Source organism: Balaenoptera physalus (genome assembly GCF_965194825.1).
Source record: "Balaenoptera physalus genome assembly, chromosome: 17".
In the NCBI taxonomy this organism is placed as follows: domain Eukaryota; kingdom Metazoa; phylum Chordata; class Mammalia; order Artiodactyla; family Balaenopteridae; genus Balaenoptera; species Balaenoptera physalus.
The window spans coordinates 55,200,527-55,219,694 of NC_138895.1; the positions used below are offsets into that span (position 1 = coordinate 55,200,527).

At 39.0% G+C, this 19,168-nt stretch overlaps 1 protein-coding gene and 1 long non-coding RNA gene across 11 annotated transcripts in view; one reads left to right on the plus strand and one right to left on the minus strand.

Moving 5' to 3' along the window:
• The window catches only part of OXR1 (oxidation resistance 1), a 463,267-nt gene that overhangs the window by 348,007 nt on the left and 96,092 nt on the right, over window positions 1-19,168 (plus strand). For 3 of the 10 annotated variants that reach the window (XM_082434276.1, XM_082434278.1, XM_082434279.1), the window contains exon 1: window positions 14,942-15,270. The exons of 5 other annotated variants lie outside the window; for them this stretch is intronic. In XM_082434276.1, coding sequence (XP_082290402.1) covers window positions 15,072-15,270 — 199 coding nt within the window. In that variant the 5' untranslated portion in view covers window positions 14,942-15,071. Of the gene's footprint in view, window positions 1-14,941; window positions 15,271-19,168 lie in introns of those variants that run through there. 2 more of the 10 variants (XM_082434272.1, XM_082434282.1) reach the window with 2 other exon arrangements.
• On the minus strand, window positions 27-14,750 carry LOC309647233. Its single transcript, XR_014255875.1, has 3 exons — window positions 13,612-14,750; window positions 3,741-3,781; window positions 27-911 (listed from the first exon to the last, which is right to left on the minus strand). It is a non-coding gene; the product is annotated as an uncharacterized lncRNA (long non-coding RNA).

Genomic DNA, 19,168 nt, shown 5'->3' on the forward strand with positions numbered 1-19,168 from the left:
CAAAAAAGGTAACATCAAGACAGATATAAAAATTAACACGTTAAATATTTTATTTAACTCATTAATTACGGAAGCAGTAAGATGTTACAACCAATTTAAAGGAGAATCCAAACAGACATAGAACAGGCTTATTAGAATGAATGTGCAGATGGGGACACATTCTTCCACTGTCGGTGAAGAAAGTCAATTCAAAGTCTGTTGACAGAATTTGCATAAACAAGAATGTCTTTGTTTATAGACAAGAATAATTTTGCATAGCTCTCAGCTTTTACACTTTATAGAGTTGTAAATTAGGTTCCATAGAATCAAAAGCAGATAGCCCAGAAGAGTGTACTCTAGACACTGCATAGTTTTTCCACTGAAGCACAGAATTATTCTTCCCTTACAATACTGTATCCCTAAGTGCATTGTTACTATCAGTGACCCTCTGCTATCAGTACAAAAAAGTCCAAATTCCTTAGACATTCACAATTTAGCTTCAGCCTCTTTCCAATTTCTGTTCTCCAGCTCAACACCCTTAAACCCTACTTTCTTCAGCCAAAGTTAACTACATTCTACTAATTCTACTAATCCTTCAAGTCGCAATTGTCACTTCCTCCAAAAAGCCATGTTGTACTTTATCTATTTTAACTAGGAATTACCATACCTCCACTTGAGACTCATCACACTTTTTTCCGTACACTTGCTGTGTATTGACCGTCTGCTGTGATCTACAGTAGTTCTCAAACCTAAGAGTACATCAGGATTACCTGGAGAGCTAGTTAAAACACAGATTTCTGGGCTCTGCCCATCCTCTGATTCAGTGGAGCTGAGCTTGAGCCTGAGAATTTGTATTTCTTACAAGATCCCAGATGATGCTGATGATACTGGTCTGAAGATAACACTTTGATAACCACCTGCCCAGAAGAACCCTGTAAAAAACTGCAGATAAGATTAATGAGACATAGATAGTCCTCTAGGAATTCATAATCTAATGGAAATGTCAAAAGCTGGCTCCCCTAAGACTACCTTTTGGTAAGACAAAACTGAGTTTATTGAGTTAGAGAGAATACCACCTCAACAGAGCCTTTTAAGTGCCTTGTGTTGGGGGTGAGGAGAAGTCAGGGGCAGTAATAGCTGAGATTTTTGAGATTTTCAAGTTTGATTTAAAGCAGGTCTTCCAGTGTAACAACTTGGTTAGGACTGGGTAAGAATCATGGTATGATAGTTTAGAATTGATAGAATAAGATGAGGATTTTGAGGCAAGGGGTTCAAAGAGCTCTGGTGTGTAAACTGTCGGTTGATGCTTTCTGTTAAAGAGTTGATGTGTTCGTTCAGGATGTTTCTGAAATGAACCAGAGGACAGTAGAGTAGTGAAGTCATACTAACGTAGACAGTCAACTAATAGTTTCAGAGACAGACACATAAAGTGTGTCTGGAAATACCAAGTACATGTCTCATAAACATTCAAAATTTTGGAGGAGTGGAAAGAATTCATATTTATTAAGAACCAATTATATTACACATACAGTGAAGTGCATGTGTGTGTATATATGTGTGTGTGTGCATATTTCAACTAACTGTATATGTATATTAGATTTTTGTGATAATTATGATTATCCCTAGCTAATGCGGATAATCCTTATTGGGACCTCAGGATAAGAGGACCTTTGGACAGAGCTCTTTTTATATTATCCAAAACTCATGGTCTCTTCTTTTTGGGAGAGATAAGTAGTGAGTATGATGATTTTAAAGCACAGTAATCCTCTATATAGAAATAATAGAAATAAGTATATATTTTTAAAAGCCTGATTGGCAAGTGAGCTTTACTTTGGGAAGTAACTCAAGCTCTAACCTTTCGTGGCATAAAATTGACATCTGTTACCTTGCAAATCAATTTTTAGGAACACCCTAAGGTGAGTGTATTAAAGTTACACCTGAAAAAGACAAATTAAATCTTTTGAAATTCAAATTCTGGCACATGATTCAATGGTTAAGCTCTTGAAGAAATAGTTAAAACTTTGTACCAAATACACCCTATGTTCGGTCACAATACTTGAAAGAATACCCAGCATGCTTTTTACAGATTCCAAAATCAAACTGGAAAATATGCATGTTATAAAATAAAATGACTTAGATTTATTCATGACAGGCTTATAATGCATATTCTATAAAATCACTGAGGTAAAATTCATTTCAATGTTCTTTTGCTAAAGTTTTGAGAAAACATCTGAAGGTAGCACACCTGTAGAAGTTATCAAATACTTGCCATTCATGCTAATGGTATTCACAACATAAAAATTTGCTATCTTCAGAAGCATCATTCTATTAGCAATAAACTATTTTGCATGCAGCTATCTTCTCCCTTTGCCATCTGGGCTTTTATGACACCTTTCAGTCCCAGATTTCTCTGTGCTAATTGCAGCTAAGTCAAATTGGTGCAAACAGGACTTCAGAGAGTAGGGTGTCTTAACTGGGACCACACAGATTTTGAAACAGTAAGTGCAAATGTGGGGCTGAAAGAGAAAGCACAGAAAGATATGGCAGGAAGTGGCCATAGCCTGCCCCACATCTTCTCTGTAATGAGATGGAGAGGTATCAGGATCAAGAGAAATATGCTATCTCCATGCACAACATTAACTAAAATGCAAATGTAAAAGAATATTAAATATTACTTTAGCTAGGCAGAGGATGAAATAAGGCTGTTTGAGGACAAACTATAGAAGTTGCCAGAGGCATAATGCAGTTATCTTTCCCAGCATCTACTAGATCTGGGTTTCTCCACCTGGGCGCTATTGGCATTTGAAGCTGGATAACTCTTCGTTGTGGGGGCTGTCCTGAGCATTGTAAGGTCTTAAGCAGCATCCTTGGCCTCAACCTACTATATGCCAGTAGCACACCCTCAGTTTGACAACCCAAAGTATCTCCAAACTTTGCTAAATTTTCCCTTGGGTAGGGTTGCCAGATTTAGCAAGTAAAATTAGAGGACCCCGAGGTAAATTTGAATTTCTGATAAACAGCACATAACTTTTTGGTATAAGTATGTCCCATGCAACATTTGGTATAGAATTGTACTAAAAATTTATTCATTGTTTATCTGAAATTCAAATTTAACTGGGAGTCCTATATTTTATTTAGTAACCCTACTGGGAGACAAAATTGCCCATGATTGAAAACCCCTGTGCTGTAGATATCACTAAATTAAGAGCAAACACCCAAGAGACTCTTAACTGACTTGACTGACAGTGTTGCTTTCCTTTACCTCTCTGAGGTTACCAGTAACCTTGTTTACAAAGGGAGGGTTCATTAACTTTCCCCTCAGGGTTGACATGAGATCTAAAGGAAATAATGTATGAAAAACCCTTAGTACAATGCCTGGCATAGTAAGCAATTGATATATGTACATTATTATTACCTTAGGATCCCTCACAAGATGGTGTTATAATAGTTACTGGTTTCTGGACTTAATTTTCACTAACAGGAAAGACTGTATTACAGAAACAACAGGAACCCAGCAGTGATTCTCAATCTTGGCTATGCAATGAAATCACCTAGGCAGTGTCCTCCCTGATGTCTGTGTCCTGCCTCTAAGAGATTTGGATTTCATTGATCGGGAAGGTGGCCTGAGCACTGGGATTTCAGAAGATCCACAGAGGTCCTAAAATGTGTAGCTAAGGCTGAGAACCACAGTTTGAGAGAAAAGTGTTGGATAGTTCGTACTCCTTAATAATGAAGAGAGGGAGTAAGCTATACTTAATTACCTCTGATTCTTGGGTTGTAGAAAACTGGGTTGGGATCCAATCTAGAGAAAAGATGGACATGATTTCATTCATTCATTCATTCATTCAATAGATACAATACCTGAGTGCCTACGATGTGCCAGGCCATGTTCTAAGCAGTGAAGGGAGTCCCTGTACTTGTTGAATGCTAGTACAGAGAGACAGACAGTAAATAAGACGTTTTAATCTAATTTCAAAGATTAAAACTGAAGCCTGCATGAGAGATGATAGCATTCTAAACAAAGTCATCAATACTCTTATTGAGAAAGCAAAATGGGGAGAAATCAGTGTGACTTAACATGTTCTCTGAGTTTAATTCCTAGAAGAGATTAAAGTAGGAAGGGCATATTAACCAGGACAAGTAAAAGGATGGCATAAAACTGTAAAGAGTGTTAGAAAGGTCAAAACACAGAGCGAGGTTTCAGAAACACTAAAGGAACTAGCCAACTAGGATCACTGTGTGAAAAGGGAAGGAAGTCTTAGAATAAAGGAGAATAAGAAGCCGGTATGAGGCTCTCTTCTTGAGGAAGATGTGCTTCGTTGAACCGATTATTAACAGGCAGAACAACTGTGCCTATTTTGCTTTTTCTCAATTAAGACTGAATGAGCTACATGTCAATTTAATAATCTAGCCAGGAGAACCTAGAAGGGTAGAGGAAAGTTTTCTTCCTCCCCAACAGAGCACTGATCATATGTCAGGCCTGGGTCAAATGACATGAACTTACACTGTTTTCATTAAACACTAGGTCACCATTGCTACCCCAGTGTGATAGCTGAGGAAACTGAGGCTAGGCAGTGTTCACTGAGTTATTCACGAATACAAATCAGGAAGCACTAGAGGCAGAAGGTTGTCTGTCTGGTTTAGCATCTCCCTGGTGCCTAGTCAGGGCCCCACATCTGTTGACTGATTGAATCAATAAACAAACCCCTGAGCATTATTTAAAAAAAAAAAAAAAAGATTGAGCTACTAGAAAATACAAAACAAAAACTGTGACATGGAGATTTATAGGCTAAGGTAGGTGAGGATATAGTGAAAGACCACTGACATCCACTTTGCAGAACTTTTAACCTCTTTGTCCAGAAAACTTGATTATCAGGATATTTTGCTATGTGGTCACAGACCCTTTGGTAGTAATAGGATGCGAATGATAGTGTATTTGTGAAAATTTTACTCCCTTTTGTAACAAACAAACCTCAAATATATATAATGACTTAAATACAAGAGAAATTTATTTCTTGTTCAAGTCCAAGATTGGTGTTCCTGAATGGTGGCTCCCCTCTAAGAGTAGATTCAGGGACCCAGGTTCCTTCTATCTCGTGGCTCTACCATCTTTAACAAATGGCTTCTTGGGTTTTCCTGCTTATCTGCTTCCAGGCTGTGAAAGGAAAAGACCGTGAAGGGTCATCAGCGGGATGCTGTTGTGGGCCACGCCTGGAAGTAGCACACATCACTTTTGCAATCCTTCCATTGGCTAGAACTCAGCCACTTGGGCACCGTGATCAAAAAGAAAGCTGGGAAATATAGTATGCCCAGGAAGAATAATCAGATTTGTTGACAGATAACCAGTCTTTACCAGGATAATAGGAGATCTGCCAGAAAACTATAGTTAGATGAATAATTCAAATTTCAAAGGATGGGGCTGAAATGGAGTTGAAGGATACAGAAACAACAAAGGTTTGAAACCCATTGGGAGGGGAAAAACAGTGATCATGTGGAGTGTGTACCTCATCTTCTTCTGTACATTAGAAAGGCATTTGAGGGCTTCCCTGGTGGCGCAGTGGTTGAGAATCTGCCTGCCAATGCAGGGGACACGGGTTCGAGCCCTGGTCTGGGAAGATCCCACATGCCGCGGAGCAACTAGGCCCGTGCGCCACAACTACTGAGCCTGCGCGTCTGGAGCCTGTGCTCCGCAACAAGAGAGGCCGCGATAGCGAGAGGCCCGCGCACCGCGATGAAGAGTGGCCCCCACTTGCCGCAACTAAAGAAAGCCCTCGCGCAGAAACGAAGACCCAAAGCAGCCGTAAATAAAAATAAATAAAACTATAAAAAAAAAAAAAAAAAAAAAAAAAAAAAAAAAAAGAAAGGCATTTGACAGATACATGACATAGTTGATAAATGAAAACTGGGTGATGGTATCATTTAGTGGATTCATACTTCTTCAGATAAGTGTGTCCAGTGAGTGGTAATCATTGTCAACCATGAAGGCACTCTCTTGTGCTGTGCCCTGGGACTCTCCTTGCCCATGTCCCAAATATTTTCAGGAACAACTCGAATAGAGATAAATTTGTGGCTGAGTCAGGGGAAGAGCTACTTGAACGATACTTCAGTGAAAGAATCAAGAGTAGTTTCAAAATGATCTCAGCAATCTAGAACATGGGTCAGCAGAATTTTTCTGAAAACAGCATGGAAGTAAATATTTGGGGCTTTTGGGTCATAAGGTCTCTGTCACAACTAGTCATCTCTGCTGTTGTAGCATAAAAGCAGCTATAGACAATACATAAATGAACTGGTGTGGCTGTGTTCCAGTAAGACTGAATTGATAAAAACAGGTACCAGGCCAGATTTGATCCATAAGCCATACTTTGTTGAACCCTGATCTAGAAGTATAGGCTGAAGTTTGAAGGCAATAAATCTAAATTTGTTTACTCAAGGCCAAGGGACAATGGGTCTAACACTGAACATGTGTGATATCCTTTTTAATCGAAATAGAGCTACAAGATAGGTATTATTTGCTCTTATTTTATAGATAAGAAATCTACATCTCGAAAGTAAATAGTTTGACCTAGCTCTCACATCTGGAAAACACTTTATGGGACATCCTGCCACTTTAACAAATGTTTGGGTGAATTGAGAGTCACAGCTCATTGCTCAAGTCAAAGATGGAGTACTTCATGTGGCAGCACTCCCTGTAGAAAAGCCCTGGGTTCTTCTGGCTCTGCTCTTATCCAAGTGTGTGACCTTGAGAGATTCGCTTGACTTCTCTGGGTCTTAGCTAACAAATCAGCAAATATAAGAGGCTCAAATAGATAAACACCAAGGTCTCTCTCAGGTCTAACAGGGTTGCTATTACTAAATTAAGGGCAGCATGTGAAAGAGAATTGGGACTTACTCTTTATAGCTCTAAAAGCAATTCTTTTTTTAACTTCTTCTAATATAGTTTTACCTAAAACCAATATATAAAACATAAAACTGGCATTTTATGAGCATACATTTATTTTACAAGTTCAAATTTATAATATTTTCTGATCATAAAGACATTTATTGAGAGAATTAGGCTGATATGAATGAAACTAAAGTTTTAAACTGGGAGTGATGGATGGATGATGGGTTCTTTTTAGCATCAGCACCTCAGCATTCTACTCATTGTGTTTTGGTTTGTTTGCTTGCTTTTGGCTGTGAAATGTCAAGAAAATTCTTATTCACATACATCATTTAAATGGTAAATTCATAAATATTCTTGGAATCTGAGAATACTCGTCAGAATATAGAAATGGCAAGAGAGGCCTGAAACACAAAATGCATGAATTTGACAACATAAATCAGGAACTCTTCTGTATATTTACTTGGAATATATGATAAAAATCAATGTAAATTAAGCATTTGCAAATCCTTGTATCAGTCAGGGTTGGCTAAGCTTCTGCTGTGGTGCCAAATGAACCCCTAAACCTCAGTGGCTTACTGTAATAGTGTTTATTTCTTTATTTCTCGCTCATATTACATGTCCAATTCAGACTAAAGTTGCGGGGAGGGACTCTGATCCACGTAGTTTCTCAGGGATCCAGGTTATTGGAGACGGCTCCACCATCTCATAGCTGTGCCACCTGAAGCAGGTAGTATCCTTGGTTGCTGAGGCAGGGGCAGAGGCATATGGAGTGTACAGCATTGGCTGCTCTAAAAAGAGGCTGTTTCTTGACACATGTGAGTGTAAAACACATCACTTTTGCTCAGTGTTTGTCAAAACTAGTCTTGTGGCCCTATTTCAGAAGTAAATGTGTGATTTGCGTGAACTAAATATGCAAAGCACTTAGAAGAACTGTAAAGGAGCAGATCTCAAACACGACTCATAATCAAAAAATGAGGTTCCTGAGCCCCACCCTACAACCCCGGAATCAGGATCTCTGGGGTATAGTAGGGAAATCTGTATTTTTTTAAATGTTCCACAGCTGATTCTCATTATCAGCAGGACTTTACTGCTGTGAACAGGAATGTTTTTAAAGTAGAGGAAAGGCAACAATTAGATCAATGGATTTGAGATTACCCAGCTGCAGTGTTGGAGATGATTAAAGAGGGGAGAAACTAAAAGCTGGGAGGTTTCATGTCACACAACACGTAGGGTTTAATGACCAAACATAAATGCATGTGTTTATGTATCATGCAGCCTAACAATGCTGCTGTACCTTTCTCTGTATGTTTTACGAATCTCCTCCCCACCCCTTTCTTCCTTAACTCCAGAAAATTAGTAGCGTAGGCACAAAGTGGCTTCCAGCGTCTTTGTTCACTTCATTCATTACATGTTTTTCATGCCACTGCTGCTCATGGTGTTGGTTGTAGAGCCAGCTTAGCTCCCATAAGAGGCCCTGGGTAGGGAGTGGAGAGTGGGGTAGGTGGGCTTAGTCTGCTTCTCTCTTGAGAGGTAGCTGGAAGTGGTCAAACTTTTCTTCATGCCTGTTAGAACAGCACAGAAACTGGTTCTATTGATGTTTCTGTTGCCTTGTGAGAACTAACAGTAGATCTGCAGTGGGAGAGAGGGCCAGTGCATGACTCTTTTGAAAATCAAACCTATCTGGCTAGTGCTGGATCATTTAAAGATTGACCCTCCAGGCTTGGGTTTCTCTTCCTATATGCAGTCTGGATTTTGGCTAATTTGCCTGGTATTATTAGCATCTTACCCAAATGTTGTTTGGGATGGGGAGGTGGGGAGTCAAGGAACCCCCATACACTTTAAGAAGAGGAGTAGGTTCTCTTCCTTTCAGATACTATGCTCAGCACTTACTAGTTTTCTGCTCATGTACCCCGGCTGAAACAAGTGGAATATTGATAAGAACTTGGCATTGCTGCCCAGAACTTTGTCTAAGAGAGATGCATGGACTTGTAGGCAGGTTCTATTTTTATTGCCATGCTTCATTTTGTCTTGTATTTATAGAGCCCAAAGTTCAATTCCCCCATAGCCCCTCCAACAAGAAAAAACAAAAATAATACTATCCAATTACCAGCTACAGACTGAAGCTGGAAACTGGCATTTTGGTATAAAAATAATAACTAGCAACAGGCTTAGGTTTCTCCCAAGTTATTTTGCTCTTTCTTTTCCTTTTTGCATTTACATTTTTCTAATACCTTTTAAAAAAATACAGTGCAGAGATAGGGAAATTATTTCTAATACAGTCTAAACTAAAACAACTGATAACATACAAATATAAACGTTCATAAGAGACTACTATGAACAATTACATGCCAATAAATTGGATAACTTAGGAAAAATGGATAAATTTCTAGAAAAATTCAACCTAAAACTGAATCATAAAGTAATAGAAAATCTGAACAGATCAATAATGAGTAAGAAGTATGGATCCGTAATCAAAACATCCCCAAAAAGAAAGGCCCAGGACCAGATGGTTTCACTGGTGAATTCTACCAAACATTTAAAGAAGAATTAATACCAAAGAAAACTACAGGACACTTATCTCTGATGAATACAGATGCAAAACTTCTTAACAAAATACTAGCAAACAGTGGGATTTATTCCTGGGATGCAAGAATGATTCAACATATGCAAATCAATAAATGTTATATACCACATTATTAAAATGAAAAATAAAACTAATATGATCATCTAAGTAGACACAGAAAAACCATTTGACAAAACTCAGTATCCTTCCATGACAAAAAACTCTCAATAAATTGGGTACAGAAGGAATGTACCTCAAAATAATTAAGGCCATATATATGATAAGCCCACAGCTAAAATCACACTCAGCAATGAAAAGTTGAAAGCTTTTCTTCTAAGATCAGGAAGAAGACTAGGGTGCCCACTGTCACCACTCTTATTCAACATAGTACTAGAAGTTCCAGCCAGAGCACTTAGGCAAGACAAAGAAAAGGCATCCAGATTGGAAAGGAAGAGGTAAAGTTACAGATGATATGATCTTGTATATAGAAAAATCCTAAAGACTCCATAAAAGTACTGTTAGAACAAATAATTTCATAAAGTTGCAAGATACAAATTGACAGAGAAAGTCAGTTTGTTGTATTCATATATGGTAAGAACTATCTGGAAAAGAAATAAAGAACACAATCCCATTTACAATAGCATCAAAAACAATAAAATACTTAGCAATAAATTTAACCAAGGAGGTGAAAGATCGCTACTTTGAAAACTGTAAGACATTGATGAAAGAAATTGAATAAGACACAAATAATTGAAAGGTATCCTGTGTTCATGAGTTGGAAGAATTAATGTTGTTAAAATGTCCATACTACCCAAAGTGTTCTACATATTCAATGCGATCCCTATCAAAATTCCGATGGCATTTTTCATAGAAATAGGACAGACAATGCTAAAATTCATACGGAGCTGCAGAAGACCCCAAACCGCCAAAGCAATCCTGAGAAAGAGGAACAAAGCTGATGCATCACACTTGCTGATTTCAAATTTATTACAAAGTCATAGTAATCAAAACAGTGGGGTACTGGCATAAAAACAGACACATAGATCAATGGAACAGAATCAAGAACCCAGAAATAAATCATGCATATACCATCAACTATAAGGGAGCCAAGAATACAGTTTAATAAATGTTGCCGGTGGACATATATACACTACCAAATGTAAAATAGATAGCTAGTGGGAAGCAGCCGCATAGCACAGGGAGATCAGCTCGGTGCTTTGTGACCACCCAGAGGGGTGGGATAGGGAGGGTGGGAGGGAGGGAGATGCAAGAGGGAAGAGATATGGGAACATATGTATATGTATAACTGATTCACTTTGTTATAAAGCAGAAACTAACACACCATTGTAAAGCAATTATACTCCAATAAAGATGTTTAAAAAAAAAATAAAATAAATGTTGCCGGGAAAACTGGATAGTCACATGCAGAAGAACGAAATTCGACCCCTATCTTACTACACAAAAATTAACTTGAAACAAGTTAAAGACTCAAGTGTGAGACCTAAAACCATAAAACTCCTAAAAGAAAACAGGGAAAATGTTCCTTGACATTGGTCTTGGCAATGCATTTTTGGATATGACACCAAAAACACAGGCAAAATAAACCAGTGGGACTACATCACAGTAAAAGAAATAATCAACAAAATAAAAAGCAAACCTAAGGAATGGCAGAAAATATTTGCAAACCACTTATCTGATAAGGGGTTAATATCCAAAATATATATGGAACTCATAAAACTCAATAGCAAAAAACCAACAATTGAATTAAAAACTGGGCAGAGGATCTGAATAGACATTTTTCCAAAGAAGACATACAAATGGCCAAGAGTTACGTGAAAAGATGTTCAACATCACTAATCATCAGGGAAATGCAAATCAAAACCACAATGAGATCACCCCACACCTATTAGAATGGCTGCTATCAAAAAGGTAGGAGATAAGTGTTAGCAAGGATGTGGAGAAAAGGGAACCCTCATGCACTGTTGGTGGGGATGTAAATTGGTACAGCCACTATGGAAAACAGTATGGAGGTTCCACAAAAAATTAAAATAGAACTACTGTATGATCCATCAATTCTACTTCTGGGTATATATCCATAGGAAATGTAATCACTGTCTCAAAGAGATATCTGCATCCCCATGTTCACTGCAGCTTTATTCACAATAGCTAAGACATGGAAACAACCTAAATATCCATCAATGGATGAATGGATAAATAAGATGTGATATAGATACACAATGGAATATTATTCAGCCATAAAAAGGAAATACTACTATTTGCAACAACATGGATGGACCTTGAAGGCATTATGTTAAGTGAAATAAGTCAGACAAAGACACATACTGTATGATCTCACTTACATGTGGAATCTAAAAAAAACTGAACTCATAGAAACAGAGAGTAGAATAGTGGTTGCCAGGGTCTGGAGGTTGGGGGAAATGGTGAGATGTTGCTCAAATGGTATAAATTTCCAATTTTAAGTTGAATAACTCGTGGGGATCTAACATATAACATGGTGACTATAGTTAACAATATTGTATAGTTGAAAGTTGCTAAGAGAGTAGATCTTAAACGTTCTCATAGCACATATACAAAAAAAGGTAATCATACGAGTTTATAGAAATGTTAATTAACTCTACTGTGGTAATCATTTTGCAATATATACTCCTATCAAATCATCACATTATATACCTAAAACTTAGAATATGTTATATACCAAAAAAATAAATCCAGCAATTCAACTTCTGGGTATAGAGAGAAATGAAAACATATGTCCACAAAAAAAGTGTACATAGATGTTCATAGCAACATTACTCATAATAGCCAAAAAGTGGGAATAATACAAATATCTATCAACTTATAAATGGATAAATAAAATATGATATATCCCTATAATATTATTTGGCAATAAAAAGGAATGACATACTAATACCTGCTACAACATGAATAAGCCTCAGAAACATTAGGCTAAGTGAAAGAAGTCAGACACCAAAGACCAGATATTGTATGATTCCATTTATGTGAAATGTTTATAAAAGGCAAATGCATAGAGACAAAAAGTAGATTAGTGGTTGTCTTTGCCTGTGGTGGGAATAGGGAGTACTAGAAATGGACAAGAAGTTTCTTTGGCGGGTAATAGAAATGTTCAAAAATTAGATCTGGGTGATGGTTTAACAACTGTGTAAATATACTAACAACCATTGAATTGTATACTTGTAATAGATGAATTATATGGTTTGTAAAATCATATGTCAATAAAGTTATTTTAAAAATAAGGCAAAGGGTTGCTGGAGGAGGCATGCACGATATATAAGGACAATTTTTTTTTTTTTTTTCTTAAAGGATGAGAGGAATATATGTGGTGATATGGCATGATAAGGAGGAAGGAACCAGAGTGGAGAGAGAAAAAATAATAAAATGCGAAGGAATAATAAGGCTGACAAGTCACAGACAACATACACCAGACTAAGGCCAAGAATTAATTTGGAGAAGGAGAGGCATGGACAAGAGTAAGGACTTCCTTCCTTCTGAGGCAATATATGGAGATGAGCTTGTAAATTAAAAAGGAAAGGGGAAGAAAAGTGAGAGTGTTTATATTTCATGGCCTATGATTTTGAGTCATTTAGAAGACCAAGTAACATGTTTGAGTAACGAATTTGGTAACTTCAGGAGGATGGCGATGGGTCATACAACAAATGGGAAGAATAAAAAGGAAATCTGATGAAATGAGTAAAAGGATTTTAGAGACATTAGGGCTCAGCTGAGTTTAAATAAAAACTTGTAAAGCACTTAATCATCAAAGTTATACATTTTTATCCAGCAGCTCTAGCTTTCCATGAAACAGAAGCAGAAAAAATTGATGGGTTAACTGCTTGTAAACCTGTATTTGAACTGGTAGAGTACAGGTTCCTGCTAAGGTTAGATGTAAAAGTGCAGCTTTAATCAGGTATAAAAAACTCAACCACTATTTTGGATATGATCATCACAAACTAATGGCAAATTTGAAGATGTAAAATATATTTTAGAAAAAGGATTTCACTGTAGTTAATCAGGATTAGACTTAAGTCATTGAAATTCAATTTTTAAAGCTTACTGAGCCTCTCTGAGATCTTGGAAGTGGTGCTAAGCTTGGTAATGCTTCCTTCCTTATCAAATGGAAATCGCAGAAAAACTGGCAGCCACTTACCACTCTACCACATGGGTTCCAAGGAGGTACAGAAGGAAGTCTGGAGCAGTGCTTTCCTAAGCACATCTGAACACAGGGATGGTTGCTGAATATGCATATTCCTGGGTCCTTATTCAGAAACTGTGAATCACACTCTGGGGGTACAGCCCGGACAGTCTCTACATTTAACCAAGTATAAAGGTGATGCTGATGTTAGAATGGTGAAGTTTGTCCAACCTATTAAGAATTTAAGCTGAAAATGGTGATGGTGGGAAAAAGATCAGTCAAATAATTTAAAGGGGGGGGGGGGGAGCAGGGCGGAGGATAATCTTTAACGGTTTGGCAAAATGCTTAAGTTCCTGAAAGATGTTTTCTGGACTCCATTGTTTGGTATGATTAGCTCTTCAACTTCCTAATTCAAACCTTTTCTTCAAATGCATTAATAAATTGGTAATTCCAAGAAAGAGAGTTTACTTACCGCATGGGAAAAACTAAAAGAGCTATAAACAGATGTGAAGGGAAGAGAATAACCAGATCTCACAGGAAACAAAATCGGGTAGTAAATGTCCGTCAAATGTCATTGCTCCTTCTCTGCTTAAAGGAGGATAAAGTTGCACACTGAAGCCCTAATTACCTTGCCTTACAGGACCAGAGTCATGGAATGTCAAACTCTAACATCAGTTCATATGCCACGGCGAACTTCGAACGTGACGATTAATGCTTTATTTTACAAAGATGGTCTCATAAGGCTTCCTAGGAAGCATTTTATCTGGGTTGTTTCATGTTAACTACGACTGCAGTTTTACCTTAAAACTTAACATTCTCTCCTTCCTCTCACCCACCCCGCCCCCCAAAATTTCAAACTGCAAAAGTTTCCTGTGGATTGTGCCCCTCCCCCTAACACACATAGACTCACAGAAACTTTTGGACACTGCCCTCCTAGGCCCCCAAACTCTCTGCAAATCCAGCAGAGCCTCCCCAGCGTCATCCTTATACCAGGCTCTGCCCTCGGGTTCCGAGGCTCGGCCTCCTCCCCTTTCCCCAGCAGTCCCGAAAGTCCGGTCGGGTCGGGGCTGGGCGGGGTAGGGCGGGGCAGGCCTGCTCCATTGGAGCCAGGCACGTGGGGGGAAGCGGGTAGGTCGGGTTCGGCTTGCTACAAGGCCGTCGCTTTTCGACGCTGCCTCTGTTCCAGGAAGTATGTATATACTTTATAAGCTAAGTTTGGCCCGAACTGGCGTTTGGAAGCAACAAGAAAAACTTTTCAAAACTTTTGTCCAGCTTCTTTTCCCCCGACGCCTAGTTCCCTGATGGTCCGCCCCGGGGCCAAGTTCCGGACGTCCCCTCCCCTTCCCCCTCCCCGCCTCCTGTGAGGCGTGCGGAGCCACCGCCCCCAGTGTTGGCTTGGACGCGTGGGTGGGCGAGCACCGAGTGGCCGTCTCGGCGGAAACCGTTGGCCTCCTCGGCGCCTGCCCGGCGGCAGCATGGACTACCTGACCACGTTCACGGGGAAGAGCGGGCGCCTTCTGCGAGGCACAGCCAACCGCCTGCGGGGGTTCGGGGGTGGCGGCGAAGCCCGGCAGGTGCGCTTCGAGGATTACCTGAGGGAGCCCGCCCAGGGGGACCCCGGGTGCGGGTCCCCGCCCCACCGGCCCCCGGCGCCGTCCAGCCCGGAGGGACCCGGTGAGCCCAGCCTTCCTTCGCGTCCCGCGCGGCCGACCCGGGCTGAGGGCGGGGGGGGAGGCGGAGGGGTGGGCGCTGCGCGGGGGGCGAGGCCCCACGGGCCGCCGGCGTGAACGGGGTGGGCGGGGGGCGCGGGCCGGGCGTTGGCAGGTGTGCCCGTGCCGGGATGGCGGCGGGACGGGGGCGAGGAGCGGAGGACTCGCTCTGCTCTGGGGACGGAAGACTTGCTCGTGTCTGCGTCGTAGCTCTTCCTGCTCTGCTCTTCCTGCTTTCTTCACCTATGTTCGACTTTCCTTACCCCGCCAACTATTTCAAGGGTAGGATCCCTTCGTTTTTCCCTCCCCGTGAGAGGTGAATATTGAACCAATTGTGACGCTCGTGTTTTCCCTCTTAGAAATCATTAAGAACGCTGTGCTTGACTTGGGTTTGGTTTGGGTCATTGTTTTTATTTGATATTTGCCAACTGTTAGAATTCACATAAGCACTTAATACGGCTTTGGAAAAGAAAATGTTTAGCGTACACGGGAACCCAGTGGATTTTTGTGTCGTGTATTTTGAAAGGCTGCGTGTTGTCTTGAGGTGGCAGAACCTGGAAACTTTCCTCAGTTATCATTTCTACTGCCTGTTAAGTTTTCTTTCGTCATAGTGGCGTTGTACTGCCCTTTAAAAAACAGAATCAGTCATAATGAGAGGATATTGATATCTTACGGAATTTTTAAAAGCACTTGCTGAAGTGATATTTGCATCATGCATATGGTAACTTCTCCAATGTCGTTGGCTTCCCCTAGTTAATAAGTGGCAGACCTCTCCTAATCATATTTTATTCTTGTTACCTGTTTTAATATGCATTTTGGTGTTATGAGAGTAAATTATGTGAGTGTTAGTTTAGAAAATAGAGAAAAGTACAAAGAATATAAAATCTATCCATAACCCACATCCTGACATTCATTTTAAAGCACTGAAACTGTGAGGACATCTGTTGATCTGTGTGTGTGTGTGTGTGTGTATGTGTGTGTGTGTGTGTGTAATTTAAGCTTTGAAGAAACTTGAATATTAAAATGTAATTTTAGCATGGTCCCTTTTATTAATTTTTCTTCACTTTACATAATATCTTTTCTTCACAATTCTTGTTTATGGAATTAGAAAATGAAAAAGGGGATGCTTGGTTTCTGCTTTGAAGGATATTAACCAGATGCAGAATCCTCTTAAAAGTGGGACCAGGGATGAGGACTAGAACTTTAAAGTGTTTGAATAAAGGATTTTTTTTTTTTTTTTATGAGACCTCAGTTGACTAATTGAAAACAATTGAAATGTGACCGGCCTCTAGGTAGATGAAGAACTGAGAAATATGTGGTGTAACTTAACCTGGAAAGGGATATGATGAATACTTTAACAAATATGCCCAAATATATACATCTGATTCATTGATTCAGAAACATTTATTGAGCACACTGCTATGTCAAACACTCTCCTTCAGAGTTACAGCTTCAAAATACTATACAAATTCCTCTTCTGTTGAAGCCGCCTTATGAACTCATGGCACTTTCTTTAATATTCATGGTGCCCCCAAATCTCTGACACAAGTTAGAAAGGCCTTGTGATGTCAGTTTATGACCAAGGTCAGTGGACAGGTACTTTCTAGCATTAACTAGCTGAAAGAATTTGTATAAATTACTTAATCTCTTTGGGTGTGTATTTTCTTGTTTTAAATGAGGTTGATTGGATGATCTCAGAGGTTCTTGACTCTGGAGCTCTTTTTTCATTTGGAACAGAATTAGTGAAAATGATAGATGGTAAAGCTACAAATTAAATAGCATTTGGGGTTAAAAACATTGTAAGTCTATAAAGTTATGCCTACAGAGTTCTGAAGGTAGTTCAAAAGATGAATACCCCAGCAATAACTTGATTACCCCCTCTCACTCTTAGAATAAGTATAGCTTCCTCAGTTGACTCCTTTGAGAGGCAACATGTATACATACAGATAAAAAATAAATGGTTCTTCATTAATTTCTAGGCAGCCTTTGCTTAAAATGAGAACTCTTTTCTTGGCAGCTGCCTACCAGATAGGTTTTGGGTATAGGGTTTTTCTTTACATTTGTGTCCTTTGGAATGAGTATTTGTTAGTCTGTTTAAAGGATTTCTTCTACTCTTTCTGCTTGTGACTACCTTTATTTTAGATTTTTATAACAGCTGCTTAAGTTCCCTGTTATTTGTCACCCTTCCTTCAGTTCTTTAAAATGTCCTGTGTGTTGTAGCAGTATGTCTTGTGCAGACACTTCTACACTTGTAGATCGGCTACACTCCAGGACTCCATTTGTTGTTTGTGATCTTACCCCTCACCATTTCATGTTCAGCAAAGATGTTGATAAAATAGTTTTACCATTGACAGTTTAAGGATGGACCAGATAAAACTTTGGTCATATGTTTCTGATTTTAACTCTTTCTATAAACAAACTGCTTACCTGACAGTGTTAACTGATGCCTTCACTCCTCTCCAAGGTGGCTGCTTTTGCTTTTACCAGTTTTCAGTGTTTGCTGACTCCAACATTATAGTCCCCTCAGGAAAATCTAATTGGGACTTAGACACATTAAGGAGCTTATCACACCATTGCTCTAGTTAATAACAATTACAAAGAATATACACTATGACACAATTTTTGCTCCTGCTTAAAGAGTAAATTATGTTCTGATTCAAAAAAATTTTTAGACCTTGAGTATAGATCAGGTTTGGAGGCATCACCATAAGCCTGTATTGGGTAACCTTTAAAAGTCGTCAGTTACTAGATCACATGGTAATAAGTAAAAAAATTTAACATATTTAGAGTTTCAACTTAATTGTAGCATAGTTTTTATCATCAACTTCCCTGTTATGTCAACTCTGTTCTCCCACTTGGTGACAGTATACTTTAAATACATCTCACTCCTATTTGAAGTTTCTTTTCATTTACTTTTACCAATTAAAACTATCTTTTGGGGAAATGACAAGAATAAGAGTGGCTAAGAACATTTTCTATGGAGCAGGCACCAGCAGAAATTTTTATTTAATCCTAATAACAACTCTGTGAGATAGGTAATATTATTATCCCATTTTCCTAACAAAGAATCTGGGCCAGGCAAAGAAATAAGGGATATAGAATCCATTTGAGTGTTATCTTCCTATTTGTAAGAGTTATGTCAGATGGGGAAAAATGTGAGAAGAATGCAAAATTCTATCATGTGTGATGTTAAAGTTAAAACAAGTTAAATTAGGTGAAGGATAGGATGGATAGTCACTGAAATTTCTTTAGAATCAGAATGATATTAAAATGAGATGAAAACGTAAAATCCAAGGAAGGTGTAAGAAAACTTAGATATATTTTAGGTTGGAAATTGCAGATGCAGATTGTCTGGAAGAGTTAGATAATAGTTTATCTTGAACCCAGAGAAGACCAAGTGCCTGTATAGGATTTGGAGTCCCAGTTGTTACTATTAAAAAAACAACTCATGGTGCTGGTTACTCATGGAAGAGGATAACCCTAGATGTCTGCAGTCTTAGTCTCATTTCCTAAGGTGAGGGGGAGAAGAATCTCTTCTTGATAAGCAACCTCAATCTGCTCTGATGGTAACTCCAGCTAAGTTTGAGGTCTTAATATTGTTTCCTTTGTCCATTGGTTCTCAAGCATGAAGTAGATTTGCCCATTTTAGAATTGCTGCTCACCTCACTGGATGGCTGAACTCAAGGCTTTTATATTATCTGTGTTTTAGGACAAAACTGCCTCTGAGTAGTTGAGGCTACAATAAAGCAATGAGTCTCAGACTTTAGTGTGCCTCAGAATCACCCGAAGGCTTGTTAAAAATGTTGGACCCCTCCTCTAGAGTTTCTGATTCAGTACTTCTGAGCCAGGACCCATAATTTGCA